This window comes from Bos taurus, chromosome 14 (genome assembly GCF_002263795.3).
Source record: "Bos taurus isolate L1 Dominette 01449 registration number 42190680 breed Hereford chromosome 14, ARS-UCD2.0, whole genome shotgun sequence".
Lineage (NCBI taxonomy): Eukaryota > Metazoa > Chordata > Mammalia > Artiodactyla > Bovidae > Bos > Bos taurus.
The window spans coordinates 790,674-813,979 of NC_037341.1; the positions used below are offsets into that span (position 1 = coordinate 790,674).

At 48.9% G+C, this 23,306-nt stretch overlaps 1 protein-coding gene, 1 long non-coding RNA gene and 1 other non-coding gene across 6 annotated transcripts in view; 1 reads left to right on the plus strand and 2 right to left on the minus strand.

The window, feature by feature from the left end:
• SPATC1 (spermatogenesis and centriole associated 1) overlaps positions 1 to 16,980 on the minus strand; it is a 28,852-nt gene extending 11,872 nt beyond the window's left edge. The window contains exon 1 of one of the 2 annotated variants that reach the window (XM_025001949.2): positions 15,514 to 16,980. In XM_025001949.2, coding sequence (XP_024857717.1) covers positions 15,514 to 15,718 — 205 coding nt within the window. In that variant the 5' untranslated portion in view covers positions 15,719 to 16,980. The remainder of the gene's footprint in view (positions 1 to 15,513) is intronic. The other variant, XM_025001948.2, reaches the window with a different exon arrangement.
• Positions 3,281 to 3,353, minus strand: TRNAG-UCC (transfer RNA glycine (anticodon UCC)). The gene has a single exon. It is a non-coding gene; the product is annotated as a tRNA-Gly (tRNA).
• LOC112449562 (uncharacterized) overlaps positions 6,834 to 23,306 on the plus strand; it is a 28,169-nt gene continuing 11,696 nt past the window's right edge. The window contains exons 1-4 of one of the 3 annotated variants that reach the window (XR_009490393.1): positions 6,834 to 7,938; positions 8,643 to 8,761; positions 15,500 to 15,704; positions 23,022 to 23,256. This is a non-coding gene — a long non-coding RNA (uncharacterized lncRNA). Of the gene's footprint in view, positions 8,762 to 15,499; positions 15,705 to 23,021; positions 23,257 to 23,306 lie in introns of those variants that run through there. The other 2 variants (XR_009490394.1, XR_003038149.2) reach the window with 2 other exon arrangements.

Sequence of the window (23,306 nt, forward strand, 5' to 3'; positions counted from 1 at the left end):
GATGAAAGAAATCAAAGATGACATAAACAGATGGAGAGATATTCCATGTTCCTGGGTAGGAAGAATCAATATTGTGAAAATGACTATTCTACAAATTCAATGTGATCCCTATCAAATTACCAATGGCATTTTTCACAGAACTAGAACAAAAAATTTCTCAATTCATATGGAAACACAAAAGACCCCGAATAGCCAAAGCAGTCTTGAGAAAGAAGAATGGAGCTGAAGGAAGCAACCTTCCTGACTTCAGATTATACTACAAAGTTACAGTCATCAAGACAGTATGGTACTGGCACAAAAACAGAAATATAGACCAATGGAACAAGATAGAAAGCCCAGAAATTAACCCATGCACCTATGGGTACCTTATTTTTGACAAAGGAAGCAAGACAGCCTCTTCAATAAATGGTGCTGGGGAAACTGGACAGCTACATATAAAATAATGAAATTAGAACACTTCCTAACACCATACACAAAGACAAACTCAAAATGGATTAAAGACCTGAATGTAAGACCAGAAATGACAAAACTCTTAGAGGAAACAAAGGCAGAACACCCAATGACATAAATCAAAGCAAGATCCTCTATGACCCACCTCCTAGAGTAATGGAAACAAAAACAAAAGTAAATAAGTGAGACTTGATTAAACTTAAAAGCTTTTACACAGCAAAGGAAACTATAAGCAAGGTGAAAAGACAGCCCTCAGAATAGGAGAAGATAATAGCAAATTAAACAACTGACAAAGGATTAATTTCCAAAATACACAAGCAGCTCATACAACTCAATGCCAGAAAAACAAAGAACCCAGTCAAAAAGTGGGAAGAAGACCTAAGCAGACATTTCTCCAAAGAAGACATACAGATGGCTAACAAACACATGAAAAGATGCTCAACATTGCTCATTATTAGAGAAATGCAAATCAAAACTACATTGAGATAGCACCTCACACCACTCAGAATGGCCATCATAAAAAGTCTACAAGCAATAAATGCTGGAGAAGGTGTGGAGAAAAGGGAACACTCTTGCACTGTTAGTGAGAATGTAAATTGATACAGCCACTATGAAAGATGGTATGGAGATTATTTTAAAAACTAGGAATGAAGCCACTATATGACCCAGCAATCCCACTCCTAGGCATATAACCTTAAGAAACCAAAACTGAAAAAGACACATGTATCCCACTGTTCACTGCAGCACTATTTACAATAGCTAGAACATGGAAGCAACCTAGATGTCCATCGACAGATGAATGGAAAAAGAAGTTGTGGTACATATACACGATGGAATATTACTCAGCCATAAAGAGGAGTGCATTTGAGTCAGTTCTGATGAGGTGGATGAACCTAGAACCTATTATACAGAGTGAAGTGAGTCAGAAAGAGAAATATGGTATTCTAACACATATATATGGAATCTAGAAGAATGGTACTGAAGAACTTATTTACAGGGCAGCAATGGAGAAACAGATATAGAGAATAGACTTATGGACATCGGGAGAAAAGAGGGTGAGATGTATGGAAAGAGTAACATGGAAACTTACATTACCATACATAAAATCGACAGCCAATGGGAATTTGCTGTATGGCTCAGGAAACTCAAACAGGGGCTCTGTATCAACCTAGAGGGGTGGGATGGGGAGGGAGTTGGGAGGGAGGTTCAAAAGGGAGGGGATATATGTATACCTATGGCTCATTCAGGTTGAGGTTTGACAGAAAACAATAAAATTTTGTAAAGCAATTATCCTTCAATAAAAAAAATTAAAAAGAAAAAAAAAAAGGGTCAGTCTAGGAATTGTCCACAGAATGACCCTATAAACTGTGACCCCTGTGCCAGCCATGTGAGATCCCAAACTCAATCAGGTAACAGGTAACTAGCTGAAGGAGTTGTGTGGTCCTTAGAATACAGAGTGCAAGATTCATTGGCAGGTCTACAAAAGTCGACTGTATTTCCATATACTATCAATGAATAATCCAGAAGTAAAATTAAGACAATAGCATCAAAAAGAGTAAAATATTTGGGAATAAATTTAACAAAAGATATGCAAAACTTATGCTCTGAAAACTATAAACATTATTGACAGAAATGAAAGAAACTCTAAATAAATGGAAAATATCCTATGTTTATGGATTGGAAGACTTAATATTGTGAAGATAGCATATACTCCCCTAGTTGATTTACAGATTTCATGAACTCCCTATCAGAGCAATAAAAGAAACAATTAGTTGGATTTCATCAAAATTAAAAGCTTTTGTGTTTCAAAGCACACTATCAAGAAACTGAAAAGACAAAATGGGAGAAAATATTTCCAAATCATATATTTGATAAGGGACTTATATCCAGATTATATAAAGAACTCTTACAACTCAATAATAAAAACCAAATAGTCCAATTTAAAAATGGACCAAAGATCTGAACAGGCATTTCTCAAGGATGAAACAAAAATGGCCAATAAATACATGAAAAGTTGCTCAATCTCATTAGTCATCAGGGAAATGCAAATTAACATCAGAATGATATACCACTTCTAACCCACCAAGGTGGCTATAATCAAAAAGTCAGAGAATAAGTATTGGCAGGATGTGGAGGAACAGAAATGCTCCTACATTAATGGTGGCCTATGTAAAATTATGCTGCTCCACTGCAACACGACCTGGCAGTTCCTCAGAGTTAAACATAGAGCTATATAGGACACGGCAAATTCACGCCTGGCTATACAGTCAAGAGAAATGGAAACATATATGCACACAAAAACTTGTACGTGAAGGCTTACAGCATCATTATTAATAATAGCCAAAAGGAGGAAACAAAAGTCCATGAACTGATGAATGGATAAATGAATGTGGTACATCCATTAATGGAATATTATTCATCCATAAAAACAATGTCCCCCATCTCCCACCTAGAAGTACTGATTCATGCTATAACATGGATAAACCTTGAAAACATTATGCTAAATGAAAGGAACCAGCCATAAAAGCCACTTATATATGAATCCACTTATATGGAATGTCCAGAACAAACATCCATAATAGCAGAGAGTAAATTAGTGGTTGCTTAGAGCTGAGGAGGATTGAGTGGTAGGAATGTGATTGCTAAAGGATTTATTTTTGGGGTGATGAAAGAGTTCTAAAGCTGATTATGGTGGTGTTTGTACATATCTGTGCATATATCAAAAATATTAAATTGTACACTTTAAATGGGTGAATTGTATGGTATGTATGTGAATTATATCTTTTGTTTGTTTGTTTATTGGCCTTGCCTTGTGGCATGAGAATCTTAGTTCCCTGACCAGGGATTGAACCTGTGCCCCCTGCATTGGAAATGCAAAGTCTTAACCATTGGACCACCAAGGAAGTCCAGTGAATTATATCTTAATAAAATTGTTATTAAGAGATGAATGGGAAAAGAAGGAAAATTTGGCTTTGGAGTACAAAATGAAGCAGGGCAAAGGCTAACAGAGTTTTGCCAAGAGAACACACTGGTCATAGCAAACACCCTCTTCCAACAACACAAGGGATGACTCTACACATGGATATCAGACGGTCAATACTGAGATCAGATTGATCATATTGTTGGCAGCCAAAGATGGAGAAGCTCTATACAGTCAGCAAAAACAAGACCTGGAGCTGACTGTGGCTCAGACCACGAACTCCTTATTTCCAATTCAGACTCAAATTGAAGAAAGTAGGGAAAACCACTAGACCATTCAGGTATGACCTAAATTAAATCCCTTATGATTATACAGTAGAAGTGAGAAATAGATTCAAGGGATTCGATCTGATAGACGGAGTGCCTGAACAACAATGGACGGAGGTTCGTGACATTGTATAGGAGGTAGTGCTCAAGACTATGCTCAAGAAAAAGAAATACAAAAAGGTAAAATTGTTGTCTGAGGAGGCCTTACAAATAGCTGAGAAAAGAAAAGTGAAAGGCAAAGGAGAAAAGGAAAGATATACCCATCTGAACACAGAGTTCCAAAGAATAGCAGGGCGAGATGAGAAACCCTTCTCTAGTGATCAATGCAAAGAAATAGAGAAAAACAATAAAATGGGAAAGACTAGAGATCTCTTCAAGAATATTAGAGATACCAAGGGAACATTTTACAGTAAAGAACAGAAATGGTATGGACCTGACAGAAGCAGAAGATATTAAGAAGAGGTGGCAAGAATACACAGAAGAACCGTACAAAAAGATCTTCACAACCCAGATAATCACGATGGTGTGATCACTCACCTAGAGCCAGACATCCTGGAATGCCAAGTCAAGAGGGCCTTAGGAAGCATCACCACAAACAAAGCTAGTGGAGGTGATGGAATTTCAGTTAAGGTATTTCAAGTTCTGAAAGATGATGCTGTGAAAGTGCTGCACTCAATATGCCAGCAAACTTGGAAAACTCAGCAGTGGCTACAAGACTGGAAAAGGTCAGTTTTCATTCCAATCCCAAAGAAAGACAATGCCAAAGAATGCTCAAACTACCGCACAATTGCACTTATCTCACACACTAGTAAATAATGCTCAAAATTCTCCAAGCGAGGCTTCAACAATACATGAACCAAACACTTCCAGATGTTCAAGCTGGATTTAGAAGAGGCAGAGGAACCAGAGATCAAATTGCCCACATCTGTTGGATCATAGAAACAGCAAGAGAGTTCCAGAAAACTATCTACTTCTGCTTCATTGACTATGCCAAAGCCTTTGACTGTGTGGATCATAACAAATTGTGGAACATTCTTAAAGAGATGGGAATACCAGACCACCTGACCTGCCTCTTGAGACATCTGTATGCAGGTCAAGAAGCAACAATTAGAACTGGACATGGAACAACGGACTGGTTCCAAATTCGGAAAGGAATACGTCAGGGTTGTATATTGTCACCCTACTTATTTAACTTATATGCTGAGTGAGTGAGTGAGTGAAAATTGTTCAGTCGTGTCAGACTCTTTGTGACCCCATGGACTATGCAGTCCATGGAATTTTCCACACCAGAATACCCAAGTGGGTAGCCTTTCCCTTCTCCAGGGGATCCTCCCAACCCAGGGATCAAACCCAGGTTTCCCGAATCGCAGGTGGATTCTTTACCAGCTGAGCCACAAGGGAAGCCCTATATGCAGAGTACATCATTTGAAATGCCTGGCTCGATGAAGCACAAACTAGAATCAAGATTGCTGGGAGAAATATCAATAACCTCAGATATGCAAATGACACCACCCTTATGGCAGAAAGTGAAGAGGAACTGAAGAGACTCTTAATGAAAGTGAAAGAGGAGAGTGAAAAAACTGGCTTAAAACACAACATTCAAAAAATGAAGATCATGGCATCCGGTCCCATCACTTCATGGGAAATAGATGGGGAAACAATGGAAACAGTGACAGACTTTATTTTATTGGGCTCCAAAATCACTGCAGATGGTGACTGCAGCCATGAAATTAAAAGATGCTTGCTCCTTGGAAGAAAATCTATGACAAACCTTGATAGTGTACTAAAAAGCAGAGATATTACTTTGCATATAAAGGTCAGTCTAGTCAAAGCTATGATTTTTTCAGTAGTCATGTATGGATGTGAGAATCGGACCATGAAGAAAACTGAGAGCTAAACAATTGATGCTTTTGAACTGTGGTGTTGGAGAAGTCTCTTGAGAGTCCGTTGGACAGCAAGGAGATCCAACCAGTCCATCCTAAAGGGAATCAGTCCTGAATATTCATTGGAAGGACTAAAGCTGAAGCTGAAGTTCCAATACTTCAGCTACCTGATGGGAAGAACTGACTCCTTGGAAAAGACCCTGATGCTGGGAAAGACTGAAGGCAGGAGAAGGGGACGACAGAGGATGAGATGGTTGGATGGCATCACTGACATGAGTTTGAGCAAGCTCCGGGAGTTGGTGATGGACAGGGAAGCCCGGTGTGCTGCAGTCCATGGGGTAGCAAAGAGTCAGACATGACTGAGCCACTGAACTGAAAATTGTTATTAACAAAAAGACTCATTGAAGGCATTTAGGGTTGCAGTGAAGACACTATCAAGGTTCAGGGGCCAATTAAGTGCATCCCTGGATGGCACTGCATGTTGTGTTGGTACAGCTCCTGGGGGATTGTGTTTCCACTGCTTGAAGCCAAGACTGTTGTGGCCTCAGTCGTGGACACAGTGTTCACAGGTTTTTGACCCATAAAGGTCAGCAGTGAGAATCTCAGGACTGGCCTGTTGAAATTTTGGCTGGGGGGTGGGGACACTTGAAAGCACAGAGTCCTCACCACTGGACCACAGGGGAATTCCCATGAACAGGAGTGTCCTGAGCCAACAGTGTCCTGGATCCCAGATTAAGCCTTGGTTTAAGGGATTGCAGTCCTATAGTTTTGTATTCTCAAGCAAAATGTGCAGGTGACTGATTGTTTTAACCTTATTATAATTTATGTTTCACTGATTAAGATTTGTGAGTTCAAATGTTCCTGGGTACTTTACTACGTTTTTATTGTTGTTTAGTTAATTCGTACCTGATTCTTTTGCAGTTCCACAGACTATAGCCTGCCATGCTCCTCTGTCTATGGGATTTCCCAGGCAAGAATACTGGAGTGTGTTGCCATTTCCTTCTTCAGGGGATCTTCTGACCCAGGGATCGAAGACAGATCTCCTGCATTTGGCAGGTGGGTTCTTTACTGAGGAGCCACCAGGGAAGTCCCATGTTACTACATACCGTGTTAGAAACTTAAAGAGAGCTTAGATTAACTGCACTTATTTATTTTATACATAAGAATTGTTTAGGGTTCAGGAAGCTTTGTTACATCGAACAAACTTTTTTTTTTTTTTAAGCAAATGTCTTATATTTATCAATTAAGTTTACAGTGTTTTAACTGTTTCCTACTCGAGTCTCCTGCCCCTCATTGCGTCGGTCAGCACGTGGCTGCCATATGGTCCTGCCCTAGGCCAAGCCCAAGCGTCTTTTCCCCGCCGGCCTCTGGCTCCGGGCGGCTGCGCCTCCGCAGCCGTCCCTCGGGGGCCTGCCGACCGCCCGCGGCCTCGCCGGCCGCGGAACCCTGACTCCTGCACGAGAATGCCGGCCCCAAACCCGGGTAAGGGGGAGCCCGGCCACCGACACCCCAGCCACCGAGACCCCAATCCTCGTGGGGACGGAGACGTGGGACAGCCGAGATGGCGGAGGTCCTATAGGGTGCCCTGAGAGGGTGGGACCTGACGGGGCGGGGCGCGACCGTAGGGGCGGAGCCAGAGCAAGGGGCCCGCTCAAGGGGCGGGGTATGTGGGCGGAGCTAGCGTCCCGGGGCTGCCCTGGGGGCGGGGCCAGAGGGTCTTGCAGGGAAGGTGTTGCTTAAGGCACGACCCCGGAAAGCCCAACCAACCAGTGAGCAAAGGCTGCCAGAGCCAAGGTTTAGAGGGCCAGCGGGCGGGAGGACGAAAGAGAGGAGGGTGTTGACATATCTTGAGAGGCGGCGGGTTCTGAGGTGGCGGCAGAGGTCCCGAAAGGGAGGCAAGAGCTGAGGGTGGGCTGGGGTCCTGAGAGGGGTGGGGGTGGGGTTCTGGGGGGAGAGGCCCAAGAGGGGAAGTTCTGATGGGGGAGGGTTCTGAGGGAGAAGGATTCTGAGCGGGGAGGTTCTGATAGCGGGTGGGTCCTGAGAGGGGGGAGGGTTCTGAGGAGGGTGAGTTCCGAGGAGGGACGCGTCCTGAGGGGGCTGGTTCTGAAGGGAGACAAGGGTTCCAAGAGGAAGGCAGTTCCTGAGGGAAGGATGGCTTCCCACTAGGGGTGGAGCTAGGCGGGCTTAGGTTAACTCCCTAGGGTGGGGTGTTGGGTCAGGGGTGGGGTGTAGGGGTGGGGTGGGGGGATGGGGGTAGTATTAGGCCCGAGGTAGGAAACTGGGACTTGGGTGGGTCCTGGTGGGGGGACGACAAGAACACCTCCTGAGGTGAGGAAGGAGGCCCTGACCTGGTGACAAGGTAAAGACCTTGGGTTAATGAAAGCTCCGGACTGGGGGAAGGGGGATGGAGATTGTGTGGAGCAGGGCTGGTAAAAGGCCTTTTGAAAAGGGGGAAAGACTGCTACCTGCCTGAGGAAACTTCCACCAGCCTGCAGACCCCAAGGGAAGACAAGGGGCAGCAGGAGTGGGGGCCTGGGTGAGGACAGGCTTAGGTGAGGAAAGAGTGGGAAGTAGGGGAGGGTGCCTGGCAGAAAGAGCAACAGAAGCCCTCCTGCCCTGAGAGCCCTTCCTAGCCTGACCACCTGCCCTGTCCTGACCACCTCTGTGAGGAACCACTTTGGTGGGCAGTCACTGTTTTAGTGACTTGAGCCTTCAGTGTAGTCTTCATTTCCTCTTTGCTCCAAATGCCCTGAATTTCCATCCATCTTCAATCTTTGAGACATCCTGGCACAGTCCCTGAGCCCTCAGGAGCATGAGGCCCTGCAGTCTTAATCCCATCCTGGCTCACCTCCCACCTGCCACGTTCACAAGACCAAGGCCTAAATCTCTTGGCCTTTCTTCCCTGTGAAGTTAATTCAGCCCATAGCCAACAGTTTACTGATTTCCTGTCACTCAGGTTGCCCAGTCTGCCCACAAAGTTGTACCTTCTGCCTTGCTTGCATGATCCCTGCCAGCCTCTAGATCTCTAGTACCCTGGTCTCTTTATTTTCATCTATCTGACAGCCCAGCTGGTGCCTGCTTCCTTCTCTGATGTGCCCGAACTCTTGCTGAGAGGCCCTTACCTCCGCCTGCCTGCTTTCCGGTGTCTGCCCTGCCCCACCCATCAAATGCTGCTGGAGAAGGTTGGTGGCTGCTGCCTGTATAATCCATTATGCCAGCATCCTTTGGGCCCATTACACACCTCCCAGGTTCTCCATTCAGTTCCTTCTGCCATTTTCACTTCATTTCAGACTTTCCTCACCTTTTTATCTCCACCATTGCTCTCAGAGAATGAAAGTTTTACAGAGAAAATTAAAGCCATGGTTCTGGAGTTTCTTTAGCTTCCCACCGGCATTCTCACGCCCCTTTCCTTCCTCCTTCCCTTCTCAGACAGGGGAAGAGTTGTTCTTCCTTCAGTTAAGGCAGCTCTCCTCTAGAAAGTATCCCTTTTTTCTTTCGTATCTTCCCTTTACATAGAAATAAACTCAGGTCTCTGCCGTCAGGAAAAGCAGCTCTGGACTCCAGGCCCCTCTCCAACTAGTGCCCCTCCAAACCCTACTTCATGAACTGTCAACCATCTATTCTCTCCATTTTCTCATTCACTCGTCACATCACTTAGTGGGGCTTTCCTACTTACAATGGGGTTGAAGTCACTCTAGTCAAGGTTAATAATGCCAAACCATTAGTACTTTTCTTGCCTGACCTCTCAGGTAGCCTTTACTTTGTTGACAATTCTGTCCCCTTTGAAGCTATCTCTTGGCATAATGGTGACATTATATCTTTGAGGTTTTCCTTGTCTGAATGCTCCTTTGCCAGCTTCTCTACCTGTCCTGACTCAAGACTTGTTCTCGCAACCTCTTCTTACTATTCGTCTCTCTTCGCAAATAGTCTCACTCCCTCTTGTGATTTCAGTTATCAAAAACTCTTGGATCTTTTCTCTCTAGCCCTGACTTCTCCTTTGAGCCTCAGGCTCATATCTCCACTGCTTCCTAGATGCTCCAGGTGTATGTCATGAGAATATCTTAGAGCAAAATACAATTTATTCTCTTCCCGCAAGACTGGACATCCTTCTCCCAGGCTCATCCTCATCAAGAGCACTAATGGAGGCTTTTATATAATATGTCAAAATAGTTAAAATTATCAATCAAGCGAACAAACTATTAAATTATGTTCTATCTGCTTACCTGCAAAATAAAGCTCTGTGACAACCTGGAAGGTCAGATTTGATAAGACTCTTGTACTCCCTGGGGTTCTGTGCCAGAATGCGGTGGCTTGGGGAGAGCAACCTCCTGGCCCATGGGCCTCATCCTACACCCCTTCTCTTCCACCTGGGCTCTGTCCTGCACCATGAGGGGCCTGGCACACGTGCTGTGAGCACCCACAAGCCCAAGCTGACACCCTGTGTTCCTCCTAATGGGAGAAAGGTCAGAGGACTAGACTGGAGGGTTTAGGAGGTTGTGCTGTGCACAAGAGTAAGGGCAGAGAAGAGTAGGCCCAGAAAGAGGAATCGAAGGTCAAGTTCATAAGAGCATATTGAGACTAAGAGCCTGACTCTATGAGGAAGGCCAAGCACAAGGAATGGGCAGGGGGAACAGGCAGCGTGGGGAGGTGAGCGGCTGAAGATCCGCTGAGGCAGCTGCAGAGATCTGCCCCGGCCGCTGTGGGAGTGGAAGGCTCTGCGGTTCCAGGAAGTGATGCCCTCAGTCCCCTCAGCCACACAGACACATTCTGGACTCTCATCCCTCACATCTGAGCTGTTCATTTTCTTACTAAGTCACTTGAATCAGTTTATCTCCACTGCTAGTTCTCACACCATCATCTTCTACCTGGATGACTCAAGAGCTGCAGTCTAATTCACTTCCCTATCTTAGTCTCATCTCCCTTGACTCCATTTTCCACAGCAGTGGGAATGGTCTTTCTGAAGCATAAATATGATTACTCCTTGTAGGAACCTGCCAGCGTCTGCTCACTGCCTTTGGGAGCAAGTCCAAGCTCCTCAGTATGTCCTTCGAAGTCCTCAGCATCTGAGCCCTGCTTGCCTCTAACTGCATCAGCACCTCTCACTGACCCCAACCCCTCAAGTACACTCACAAATGCAAACAGTACACACACACCTCACACTAGCACACAGAGCATACACACACTCTAATACCCACACACCACACACTCATACATGTCCCACACTAAAACACACATTCACAAACATACTTACACATACTATTGTATTCTATCAAAGGATATGATTATCCACATGCTATACACATAGCAACTCACAAGACACATACGCCACACATACTACACTCACACATTCACACACACACACCTTTTTTCATACTTGTACAACACACACTTCCAAGGCACACATGTTACACATTAGTCACTTACCCACCTATACCACACACTCCACACATACATCACATTATACACTCATGGGTCATACACACTAACACGACGTTCACATGCTCACACACCACCCCCACTCCATACCCACACCCACACACTAAACACCATGCACACCACAGGCTTTAACCACACAATCTATTTCTCAGTCCTGCAAACCTTTGGCCCGGGCCTTTGCACAGACTGTTCTTCCCCCTGAAATGTCCCTTTCCCCCTTCAGGGCCAGCTGTCTGGGCTTGTCACCAGAAGTCTTTTCCTAACCCTCCAAGCTTGACCCTTCAGAGTGGGAGAGCAGAAGTGGTCCAAGAATTCTCTCAAGAACCAAACTTAAAAGGAGAAGGCTTGCTTGGTTAGCTTGGGAGTTGGGAATCACAGTCTAATTTCTTCAAGTGTTCAGTTCAATTCAGTTGCTCAGTTGTGTCTGACTCTTTGTGACCCCCATGGACTGCAGCATGCCAGGCTTCCTTGTCCATCACCAACTCCGGGAGCTTACTGAAACTCATGTCCATTGAGTCGGTGATGCCATCCAACCATCTCATCCTCTGTCATCCCCTTCTCCTCCTGCCTTCAATCTTTCCCAGCATCAGGGTCTTTTCAAATGAGTCAGTTCTCCACATCAGGGGGCCAAAGTATTGGAGTTTCAGCTTCAGCATCGGTCCTTTCAATGAATATTTAGGACTGATTTCCTTTAGAATGGACTGGTTGGATCTCCTTGCAGTCCAAGGGACTCTCAAGAGTCTTTTCCAACACCACAGTTCAAAAGCATCAATTCTTCCATGCTCAGCTTTCTTTATGGTCCAACTCACATCCATATGTGAACGTGACTACTGAAAAAAACATAGCTTTGACTAGACAGACCTTTGATGGCAAAGTAATGTCTCTGCTTTTTAATATGCCGTCTAGGTTGTCATAACTTTTCTTCCAAGGAGCAAGCATCTTTTAATTTCATGGCTGCAGTCACTATCTGCAGTGATTTTGGAGCCCAAGAAAATAAAGTCTGTCTCTGTTTCCATAGTTTCCCCATCTATTTGCCATGAAGTGATGGGACCAGATGCCATGATCTTAGTTTTCTGAATGTTGAATTTTAAGCCAACTTTTTCATTTTCCTCTTTTACTTTCATCAAGAGGCTCTTTAGTTCTTCTTTGCTTTCTGCCATAAGGGTGGTGTCATCTGTATATCTGAGGTTATTGATATTTCTCCAGACAATCTTGATTCTAGTTTGTGCTTCATCCAGTCCAGTATTTCTCATGATGTACTCTGTTCAGTTCAGTTCGGTTCAGTCACTCAGTCATGTCCGACTCTTTGCGACCCCATGAACCGCAGCACACCAGGCCTCCCTGTCCATCACTAACTTCCGGAGTCCACCCAAACCCATGTCCATTGAGTTGGCGATGCCATCCAACCATCTCATCCTCTGTCATCCCCTTCTTCTCCTGTCCTCAATCTTTCCCAGCATCAGGGTCTTTTCCAATGAGTCAGTTCTTCGCATCAGGTGGCCAAAGTATTGGAGTTTCAGCTTCAACTTCAGTCCTTCCAATGATCACCCAGTATATAAGTTAAATAAGCAGAGTGACAATACACAGCCTTGACGTATTCCTTTCCCAACCTGGAACCAGTCTGTTGTTCCATACCCAGTTCTAACCATTGCTTCTTGAACTGCATACAGATTTCTCAGGAGACAGGTCCTGTGATCTGGTATTTCCATCTCTTTAAGAATTTTCCACAGTTTGTTGTGATCCACACAGTCAAAGGCTTTGGCATAGTCAATAAAGCAGAAGTAGATGTTTTTTAAGAACTCTCTTGCTTTTTTGATAATCCAATGCATGTTGGCAATTTGATCTCTGGTTCCTTTACCTTTTCTAAAACCAGCTTAACATCTGGAAGTTCACGGTTCACATATTGCTGAAGCCTGGCTTGGAGAATTTTGAGCATTACTAGCATGTGAGATAAGTGCAATTGTGTGGTAGTTTGAGCCTTCTTTGGCATCGCCTTTCTTTGGGATTGGAATGAAAGGCAGGACTTTTCCAGTCCTGTGGGCACTACTGAGTTTTCCAAATTTGCTGGCATATTGAGTGCAGCACTTTCACAGCATCATCTTTTAGGATTTGAGATAGCTCAACTGGAATTCCCTCACCTCCACTAGCTTTGTTCGTGATGATGCTTTCTAAGGCCCACTTGACTTCACATTCCAGGATGTCTGGCTCTAGGTGAGTGATCACACCATCGTGATTATCTGAGTCATGAAGATCTTTTTTTGTATGGTTCTTCTGTGTATTCTTGTCACCTGTTCTTAATATCTTCTGCTTCTGTTAGGTCCATACTGTTCCTGTCCTTTATTGTGCCCATCTTTGCATGAAATGTTCCCTTGGTATCTCTAATTTTCTTAAAGAGATCTCTAGTCTTTCCCATTCTATTGAAGTATAACATTTCTTAAATATTGTATCTCCCTGAGCATATCATTTTTGTTGCTCTGTCTGTTGTCTCAGAATCATGGAAGTAGACCCTTTCAGAGGAGAGAGAACTTTGTGCTTGTGACCAGTAAGGGAGGAGTGTGAAGCCCAGTTCCAGACCACAGCCAGGCTGGGAGGTGGGAAACCCAATGGGCAGAAAGCAGGGGGAGGCAGCTTCCAACTGGAACTGGACTGTAGGGGAAGGAGCCCAGACCTGAGGGGAATAGCCTCAGGTCAAAAGGTCAAGTTCTTAATCAGAAGCATGCCTAGTTTAGAGTGAGCTGAGTTCCAGGGACTCCTTGGCCTGATTACCACTTCTGTTGCTGCTGCTGCTGCTGCTAAGGCACTTCAGTCGTGTCCGACTCTGTGCGACCCCATAGACGGCAGCCCACCAGGCTCCCCTGTCCCTGGGATTCTCCAGGCAAAAACACTGGAGTGGGTTGCCATTTCTTTCTCCAATGCATGAAAGTGAAAAGTGAAAGTGAAGTCGCTCAGTCGTGTCCTACTCTTTGAGACCCCATGGACTGCAGCCTACCAGGCTCCTCCGTCCATGGGATTTTCCAGGCAAGAATACAGGAGTGGGGTGCCATTGCCTTCTCCAGATTACCACTTCTAGTGGAGAGAAAAGCCCAGGTGGGCAGGCTGGCTGGAGGGCAGGGCCTGAACCAGACTAGGAGCTGAGATGGGGGAGGATGACCCAGCTGAAGGTGTTCTTGGAACTCAGAAAGAGGAGGGTTATCAGTCCCAAGTGCCACGCAGCGACTTCCCTGGCAGTCCAGTGCTTAAGACTTTGCCTTCCAGTAAAGGGGACATGAGTTCGATTTCGATCCTTGGCCAGGGAGCTAAGACCCCACATACCTTGCACGGCCAGAAAACCGAGTGGCATGCAGAGTTTGAGAAGGATGCGGCACCTAGAAAGCCACCTTTCTAGAACAGCAGAGTGTCAAGGTCCACTGCAGAGCTATGGAGCCTTAAGTGGTAAAGACTGAAAGACCAGAGTCCTCTTTCAGTGAAGGGGGCTGGCCTCCTGTTGATGAGCGGAGTGGAGGTGGGGGCAGCAGGATGGCACGAGCGGGGCCTTTGATGGAGTGGGGGTCTCCACAGGGGTGCGTGGGTGCCAAGTGTGGGTGCAGAAGTGCACCTGGGAAGGAGGCACACAGCCTTCTCCAGGACAGGAAGGACGTTGTAGACAGGGAGAGGATGTGGGTATAACAAATGCGAAGGCGTTTCGTCAGCTCCTTACCAGCATGCTCTGACAGCCTATTGCCACACCCTGGGAAGTTCTCTCTCTGATTGCTTCAATACCAGCCATTCTGTGCCCACAGCTTTCTGTTCTGGTGCATCCCTTTTTGCCATCCCCACAGTCAACCGTGAAGCCTCTCTGGCTTCCTGGCCCCTGAACACTCTTCTGGCCCAGTCCCTAAGCTCCAGGCCTAGCCCTGAAGGTCATCACTTTAACTGCTTTTCTGCAAACACCTCTAACTTCTTTGCCAGTTTTTCTGTCTCACCCCGCTCTCAACATCCTCTCCAGCCCCAGGGGTGTCACGCATTAGTGAGTTCCAACCTCAAGCCTCAGTTCTTGTTTCTCTGCTTGGCTTTTGGACTCAGGTGGCTAGTTGCCTTCTGGTCACCTCTGAGTGGAGAGGAACGGGGGAGAGGCCTGGGGTGCTGAGGGAGGGACGGAGGGGAGGGTGGAGGGGCGGGGTGGAGAAGCGGAGGGTGGGTGCTGAGTCGGGTCCAGTGGGGCAGCACGTTTGGGTTTCAGGGCTGGAAAATTCAGTCTGTGGAACTGCTTGCAAGTTCACCTGAGGGGAGGGTTCGGGCAAGGGTTCCTGCTGTCGGGCGAACGGGGCTGGCACCTAGATTTGTCCTTCTATCTTGACTGTCCTGTGTCCTCACCGCCCCCCACCAGGGGGCCTGCTGACCTCATGTTTCTTGCTGTCTATGCCCTTCTCCCCAGACCTGAACACCAGACTCCCTCCCTTGTGGTTGCGGTCTCACCCTTCCCTCCCTGCTTTTCTTGAACTCAGCCTCTTGCAGTTACCCTGGTGTGGAGAAGCACTGGCCGCCGCCTCACTGAGCCCGCTGCTGAACCCGCTGATGCCCAGGCTGCCCGCCTGTGTCTTGATCGCTGACTTGAGCTCGTAATTCTCCCGAATGAGCCGCACCAGCTTCTTCAGTTCCTCATTTTCCCGCACCAGCCTCTCGATCTGATGCCGAAGCCCCTCATAATTGGTGAGTAGAGACATGCCCCAGGGCAGCAGGAAGGGTGCGGCCCTCAGGAGGACCCTGCACCTGGAGGCTGCCCAGGGCCTCGGGCCTCGCCCGGGCTGGAGGAGGGCACCAGAGTTTGCAAGTCGCAAGGCTGGCCCAGTGGGCCTGGGTATTGTGAGGTCAGAGGCTGCACCTCCTCCGTGCTCTCTCTGCTCTAATAGGCTCAGCTCTCCATGCCTCCAGGCCTATGTGCTGGGCCCCTGCAGCCTCGAATGTTCCACCCCTTCTCTGTCCAGCCAGCTTTCCTCTCAAGGTGCCTCCTCTGTGGAGTTTCCCGGTCCCGCCCTCTAGGCTGCCCCCACGGACGTGTCCTTTGTCACAGCATTTGCCTGGGCCTATGCAGTTAGCTCTTTAGCCCATTTCACTCACTTCACATCGAGGGCAAGGACTGTGTGACTCGCCAGCATCCAGCAAAGGGCCAGGTGTCGTGAAGGTAGATGACCAGTGAACATCTGTTGAATGAAAACTCGTCACCTTCCTTCCTGGAGAGGGTGCCCTTTCCTGGGGATCTTGGATTTAGTTGTCAGCCTCCTCCTGGTGACATTCTATCTTGGACACCTGGACGCCGGGCTATGCTTTCTTCTAGTCCCAGGTGCTCAGAGACTTTCTCTGGCAGCTTTCCCAGGGGCTCCCGTGTCCAGGTACTCGGCTCCTTGCAGCTTGGTTTCCGTTTCTGTTGACTCAGCTGCCCTATTCCAAATTCCCTGGCGGTGCCCCTCCTGTGCCCGCTCTTCTCTGGATTCTTGAATTTTCTTATTATTCTTCAAGAACCCAAGACTGCATTCCTCATCAGTTTCTAAGAACGCAGATTTCTGAGTCCTTATAGCACTTCCCCATTTTAGAGCCATCTACTGAGAAATTTGCAGGTCTGACCTTGGCAGGAGTGAGGCCATGTCTTCATGACCTCCACTGGTTCTGCGAGTGTCTGCTCTTGAACAGGAGGAGGTGGTGGCATCTTGGTATAAGCCAGAGTGCTCACGCTTGACAGTAGAGTGGGGGTGAGGACGCAGTCGAAGATCAGCCAGGACTGGGGTCAGTCTGAGCTGAGCATTCTACCTGGACCTCACAATGGGAGGCCTACCCCCACCCTCCTCCGACACCCCAGACTGTAATCCTGGCTGAATCACTCTGGCCCTGGGGACCAGGGCTGAGCTTTCTTCAGAGATCTCCTCTCCACATGTTCAGCTCTTAATAGAATATCTCTGCTGGGATTTCCTCCAGCGTGTGAAAATAAGCTTATCATGGTCCAAGCCTCTTCCACCTCCAGTATTATCTCACTGTTGGCCTCTCCTTGGGTGGATGCTTTCTTTGCCGTCTGTGACGGTTACATTTTCTGGGTCAGCTTGGCTGGGCTATGGTGCTGCCTAGGAATTTGGTCAAACACTAGCCTAGTCATTGCTATGAAAGTTGACTTTAAAGTAAAGTAGATTATCCTCAGTCATGTGCGTGGGCTTTATCTTGGGTTAACCAACCAAAAGCAATCATTCGAAAGCCTTAAGAAGAGAAAACTGAGGTTTTTCCAGGGAAGAAGTAGTTGTGCCTCAGCACTGTTTTAGAAATTGTCTGAGTTTCCCGTCTGCTGGTCTGCTCTGCAGACTTCGGACTTGCTATTTCCAATTGTGTGAGCCAGTTCCTTAAAATAAATCTCTTAATATGTAAGAACTCTGATACACCATCTGTATTTCCCTTTGTACCAGTACTGCTTTCTTTATATATATATATAGCATCAACTGTATGGAGGGCATTGTGCTAGAAATCAGGGGTTCAATGTCATAATCAGGCATTATTCCCACCTTACTGGCCATATTGAGTACAGAGGAGAGCAGCTGTGAATCGAAAAATCACACATAAATGTCAAATTACTGCTGTGATGAATGTGTGGTGCCCAGAGAAGGTGTGGTGTGTGGGTTAGACCCAGTCAGCTAAGGGCAGCCTTCCCGGAAGAAGTGATGATTGAAATGATACAAGGGAAGTTTCTGGTGGGAAAAGAACTTTCTAGCAGGCATGACAGCCCATACAGAGGCCCTGGGTCAGTGTGCTCCCAGGAAGGGACTGAAAGAGGCTGGCTGAAGTGATGGGCCGGAGGAGGGGAGCTGCTGTGTGTGTGGAGGAGGACAGAGGGCCCAGACTGTGAGCAGGCCTGGCGGCCATGGGACTGTTGATCTTCATCCTAAGGGCCTCGTGAAAGCTTGAAGGGCTTTAAGAAGGGAGTGTGGGAATGGACTGGAGAGAAAGCCCCTAAGTCGAACACAGTAAGGAGGCCGCCACAGTTACCCAAGCAAGTAATGCAGGTGGCTTGAACACGGGTGGTACCAAGGAGCGAAGTGGATGGGGTTGAGAAAATTTCTGTGGGTACTGGGTGGACTGGTATCCAGCATGGGTGTGAACAGGGACAGCAACACAGTTACTGGTTTGTGTGCTACAGCCTTTGGTGACACCAACCCAGAGGGAACAAGACCAGGTTTAGAGCAAAGACCCCGAATCAGGTTTGGAAGTGCTGCTGAGAGTGGGTGCTGTTGAAGCCTCCAAGGAGTTCATTCAAGGAGGCAATGCTTCCTGCTCCGGTCCCATGGGAGAGCCCGCCGTGTATGCTAGAAAGATATCATTTGGAGCTCATCAGCTTTTAGACGGCAAATGAAGCCACGGGAGTGGGTGAGGTCACCCAGGAATCAGTAAGTCAGAAAGGCAACAGGCTTTAGGCCTCCTGTGCCTCAAAGAGCAGCACAAGCCTGCAGAAGGCACAGGATGGAAGTGCTGCGGGGACTCGCACTCCCCTCGGGCTCTACAGGAATTCTCTGCAGACAAAACTTCAGTGTTTTCCCACTCACTTATGCTGAGTCAGACACCCTCTGGTGTTGGGCCACTGGCTTTTGCACAGTTTGTCCCCGTTCAGATTTACCTCATTAGATTCTGCTCTGCGTGCCAGCTTGGCGAGGCCCTCAGGGATCTTTGCTCCCGTCTTGGCTGAGGATGCTTTGTAGGTTTAACAAGCTTCCTTTTACAGCCATCTTCTCAAGAAGATGGTTGAAGAACAGGGGCCTTTATTTAACCTGGAGCCCTCTGTCTGCACCCCCTTCACTTCCCATATCCCTTGTGGGGAGGGGTCAGTCCGCATGTGGCCAGCGCACATCGAGCTATATCGGCCGCATGATCATTTCAGTCCTATTTAACCGCAGGGTCTGCGGGCTTGCAGTCACATCCTGGTGCTGATGGGGAGCTCCTGGGAGGGATCTGCCCAGTCTGTGCCCCACAGAGTCAGCTGGCTCCTGACTACCAGCACCCTCCACTACTGCTGACAGCCCTAATACCCCCCACCCCAGGCAGATGGTACAGACACCTCCTCCTCTGGGCGAGGCACTGAGGCACCACCCTCCAAGCACCTGGGCTTCCCAGGTCCCCACGACTAGCCCATGCTTCCTGCCTTTTCCCAGCTGTCAAGGTTGGGGTTTGGGGCAGGCTGCCGAGTCTCTGGCCTGCTCTTCCTGCCTCCAGCCTCAGCCTCTCTGCATGCTGCCAAGAGGTCTTTCTGACCCCCTGTTGGATGCAGGCTCCACTTGGGGAAGACAGGTGCTGTTGTGGGAGGACGAGAGTCACAGCACATACTGCTCTGCACCCCTGAGCCCGGGACAGGCCCCAGAACACAATAGGTGCTCAAGAAACACACAAACTTTTTTCCTCTTTTCTCAAAGAATTCCCACCCCAGAGCTGGAGAAGGCACGTTGGCTAGTGGTAGAAGCAGGCCAGATGCTAGCTGAGTGTCTGAGGATGAGCCTCTGGGTTTCTGAGGGAACAGCTGCCCCTCCCTGCGTCTAGAGGCCTGGGGAGGCAGTGGCCTGGGAGAAGCAGGGGACCCTGCGCACCAGCCTGGGGTCCTGCCAGCCAGAGTCGGGGAGAAAGCCTCAGAGGAAAACGTCTCCAGGTGCTAGTTAGAGGCAGAGTGTTCTGGGAATGAGACCTTGGTCACCAACGGGGGTCATCCCGTCACCCCTCGTAAAGGGGTGAGTCAGAGGCCAGGCCAGGGGCAGGAGGGCCCTGTCAGGCCCTGGAGCCTGGCAGCATCTCCTGTAGTGCCCTCTCTGCCTTTTACGAAGCATCATCTGAGGGCAGCCAGGAGGAGGAGGGCGCGGCAGCATTACAGAGGGGAGGGGCTGGGGACCAGGCTGCTGGGGATGTGTGTGGTTGGGTTCAGGCCCTCGGACTCCAAAAGCCTCATCCCGGACCTGTGTCACTCCTTACCCTGACCCTCGGTTGATGTCTGCTCCTAGTGCAGACCCCAGCGTGGGAGCCCGCCTCAGGTCCTGCCATCAGCAGCGTCGAGTGATTGCACATTGGGCCTCGGCGTGGCCGTGTGGCCCCAGCGGCCCCCATGTGCGTGCCTCTATCCCTTCATCTGTCGTGGTGGGCGATGTGCTACCTCCTCCCCCCGCTGTGTGAGGCCTGAATGAGATGACGTGTGTAACACAGCAAGGGCTGTGTCTGGCGCAGGGGAAGAGCTAAATGCATTTTCTCATCAACCCAGAGATCTTGACAGCCTGCCAGGTGCCAGGCACGTTGTGGGGACAGCAGGGAGCAAACAAAGAACCTCTGCTCTCTCTGGCTCCATTTCCATGGCCAGGAGCAGCCCAGGGAAGGGCAGGCCTGAAGCTGGAGGGGGAGAAGAACCCCAGGCTCCCTGGCCCTGTTCCTTGACTGGCGGGCACTCTCAGAGCCTGGGAGGGGAGACAGAGGGTCATGGAGGTGGGGGACCCTAGCCAAGGACTGCCTGCCAGTAAGGGTAAGGGGTGACTGTGGACACTGGCCTTCTGAAACCTCAGCCCCCCATCAGCCGGCTTGTGACGCCGTCTCGTAAGGCTTCTGTCAGGACCGTGCGTCCGGTTATCTGCTCCACTACCGGCATTGCCGCCATCTCTCACCGCTGCAGGGAACCCAGCAGAAGCCTGCTGCCTGCTGGCAGGCACGTGGGCTGCCGACTGAGAGAAGGAGGTGAGGGTGGTGGTGATGCAGGGTGGGAGGAGGAGTGATGTGGGGAAGGCTGAGCAGGTGGGAATGAGGCCCGCAGTGCAGAGAGGTCAGAGGGCCTCTCTAACAGGCAGCTCTTGGGAGGAGACTAGAGCCGGATGTGGGACAGGAAGTGAGGGTGTTGAGGGCAAAACCTTCCTGATGGAGGGACAGCCAGTGCAAAGGCCCTGTGCATGCGAGCAGCTGGGGTGCACTTTTGAAGACCAGCCAGCAGGCCTGCAAGGTGGAGGGGAATGAGCCCTGAAGACAGAGGTGGCCACGTAGAGACAGAGGCGAGGTGTCGAGGGGAACACAGGGACTTTGGATCTTACACCTGGTGAGAGGCTGAGGCTCGGAGGGTTTTGAATGGAAGAAGGAGCTTAACAGACAGTTCACATGATTATATGACCTGGGACTGGGGCTGCAGGATCCTCATCACTGCTAGGTCCTTGGGTCCACTTCCAGCACTTCCTGGGCTCTAAGTGAGCCCTGCAGAGCAAGTTCACTGGCCCTGCCTGGCCCTGCCACCTCCCTCGCTCCTCGGCCTCTGGGTAAAATCCAGACATCCCCGCCTGCCCGCACCTCCCCACCTGCACCCCCTCGCACACACCGACTTCTGCCTGCCACATGCCTCCCCAGCCCTTGCACAGCTCCTGAACCGAGTCCATCCCTGCTCCGGGTGCCTCTGCGACAGGCCCTGGCCAGCCCTGCAGCTGAGGGCAGATCCGCTCCCAGCCCTCAGCTCAGCCCAATCTGGAGTAGAACAGTTGGGGGCCTTTCATCAGGAGTCTCTGTGAGCATGGAGGGAAGTGGCAGGGGACAGGGCCACCTGGTTTTAGGCCTGAATCTGGAGAGCAGTGTTTAAATCTTCGCTCGCCTTTTGCCGGCTGGCTGGGAGAAACACCATGAGGTCACGGCAGGCAGGGCTGTCTGTCACCTTTGGGGAGTGAGTTTGTCTTAAAAGTCAGATGACCCAGAGGTGAGGTCAGGGTCTGCATGCTCGACATCCAGTTGCGGTGACAGACTTTGGACACTTGGGGTCTTCATCTGCCTACACTCAGGGCTCACAGAGGAATAGCTGCTGTAAGGGGAGCAACTTGAGGCCGGCAAGCACACACCAGGGTGCTCTGATAAGGTCACCAAGCTGAGGGTCAGATGGTGGGATTGACACAGGATTAGAGCCCAACCCGGGGTATTGGCCATCCTAGTCATCTGCCACTCAGGCCTCCTTGCCCTTGGCCCAGAGGCCTCCCCAGCTCCCATGCCTGCAAGTGAGTCCTGGGTGAGGCTCTGGGCCAGAGGTCAGCTTGTTCACCGTCACCTGGGCTCTGGCTGGATCTGGGTGGCACACCTGGCCCTACTTCTTCCTGTGATTTTTTTTGGCCAGCCCTTACTGCCTGGTCCAGTATCCTTGCCTGGAAAATCTCAGGACCGAGGACAGAGGAGCCTGGTGGGCTGTAGTCCATTGGGTCACAAAGAGTCGGGCACCACTGAGTGACTAACACTTACACTTACTGCCTGGTCCTAGGAACATGTCTCTTCTCTTTTCTCTTCTGCAGCGGATGAGAAGTAAAGACTTTCCCAAACCAGTTTCCTCAGAATCTGCCGTGGAGTCCTGGGTTTGTGACCTGAGCCCCTTTCTAGAGCTAGGCTCATTTGCTTGGTGGTGGTGATGGACACCTACTTAGGCTGATCAATGTTCATCCTCCCTGCTCCAACCCTCTCTCCCTAGCATCTTCCACCACAGCGCTTCTGGTCGACATCCCTCAGGTGGGAGACTCTGATCCCAGGATCCTCTTCAGCCTGTGTGGGTCCTTGAGCCACAGCCTGAGGAATTTCATGATACAATTTTATGACGTTGTTGTTATTATTTAGTCTCTAAGCCGTGTCAGACTTTTTTGCAACCCTTTGGATCACAGCCCACCAGGGCTTCTCTGTCCATTGGGTGAGTACCCTTGGTTCAGCTGGATCTCTTTGTGGTGTTACTGAAAAAACCTGGTTATAGGAGGGAATCCTAAAAAAATACAGTTTTGCTAAAATGCTTGTTTTGAAAATGTGAATTTGTTTCAACATGATTGATATATTTGGGAACAATTTGAACACAGGCAGATTTATTTTTCTCTCTTTTTGGCCGCACTGTGTGGCACGCGGGATCTAAGTTCCCTGACCAGGGATTGAACCCATGCCCTCTGCAGTAGATGCCTGGAGTCTTCACCACTGGACCTCCCAGGAAGTCTCAAACTTCCTTTGTTTATGTGCAATTTTGTTTATGAGAAATAGGTGGAAACAGAAAGTAAAAACCGCACCCAGCTGAATGAACAACCACCTAGCGATGTGCAGGACACACACCTCAGACATCCGCCAGCTGCTTCAGTTCACCAGTCAGCACCATGCTGAGCCACACCCCGACATCTGTGTTACAGTTTCCCATCCGATTTCAGACACTTCGCAATAATCCACAAGCCACAACCTTTCCCCACCCACGTCTGTAAACTGGCTTCACGTCTTCTTCAAGGTAAATCCCACATTTATTGTAGTATTCCTGTATTTCTTAACCACGTAACA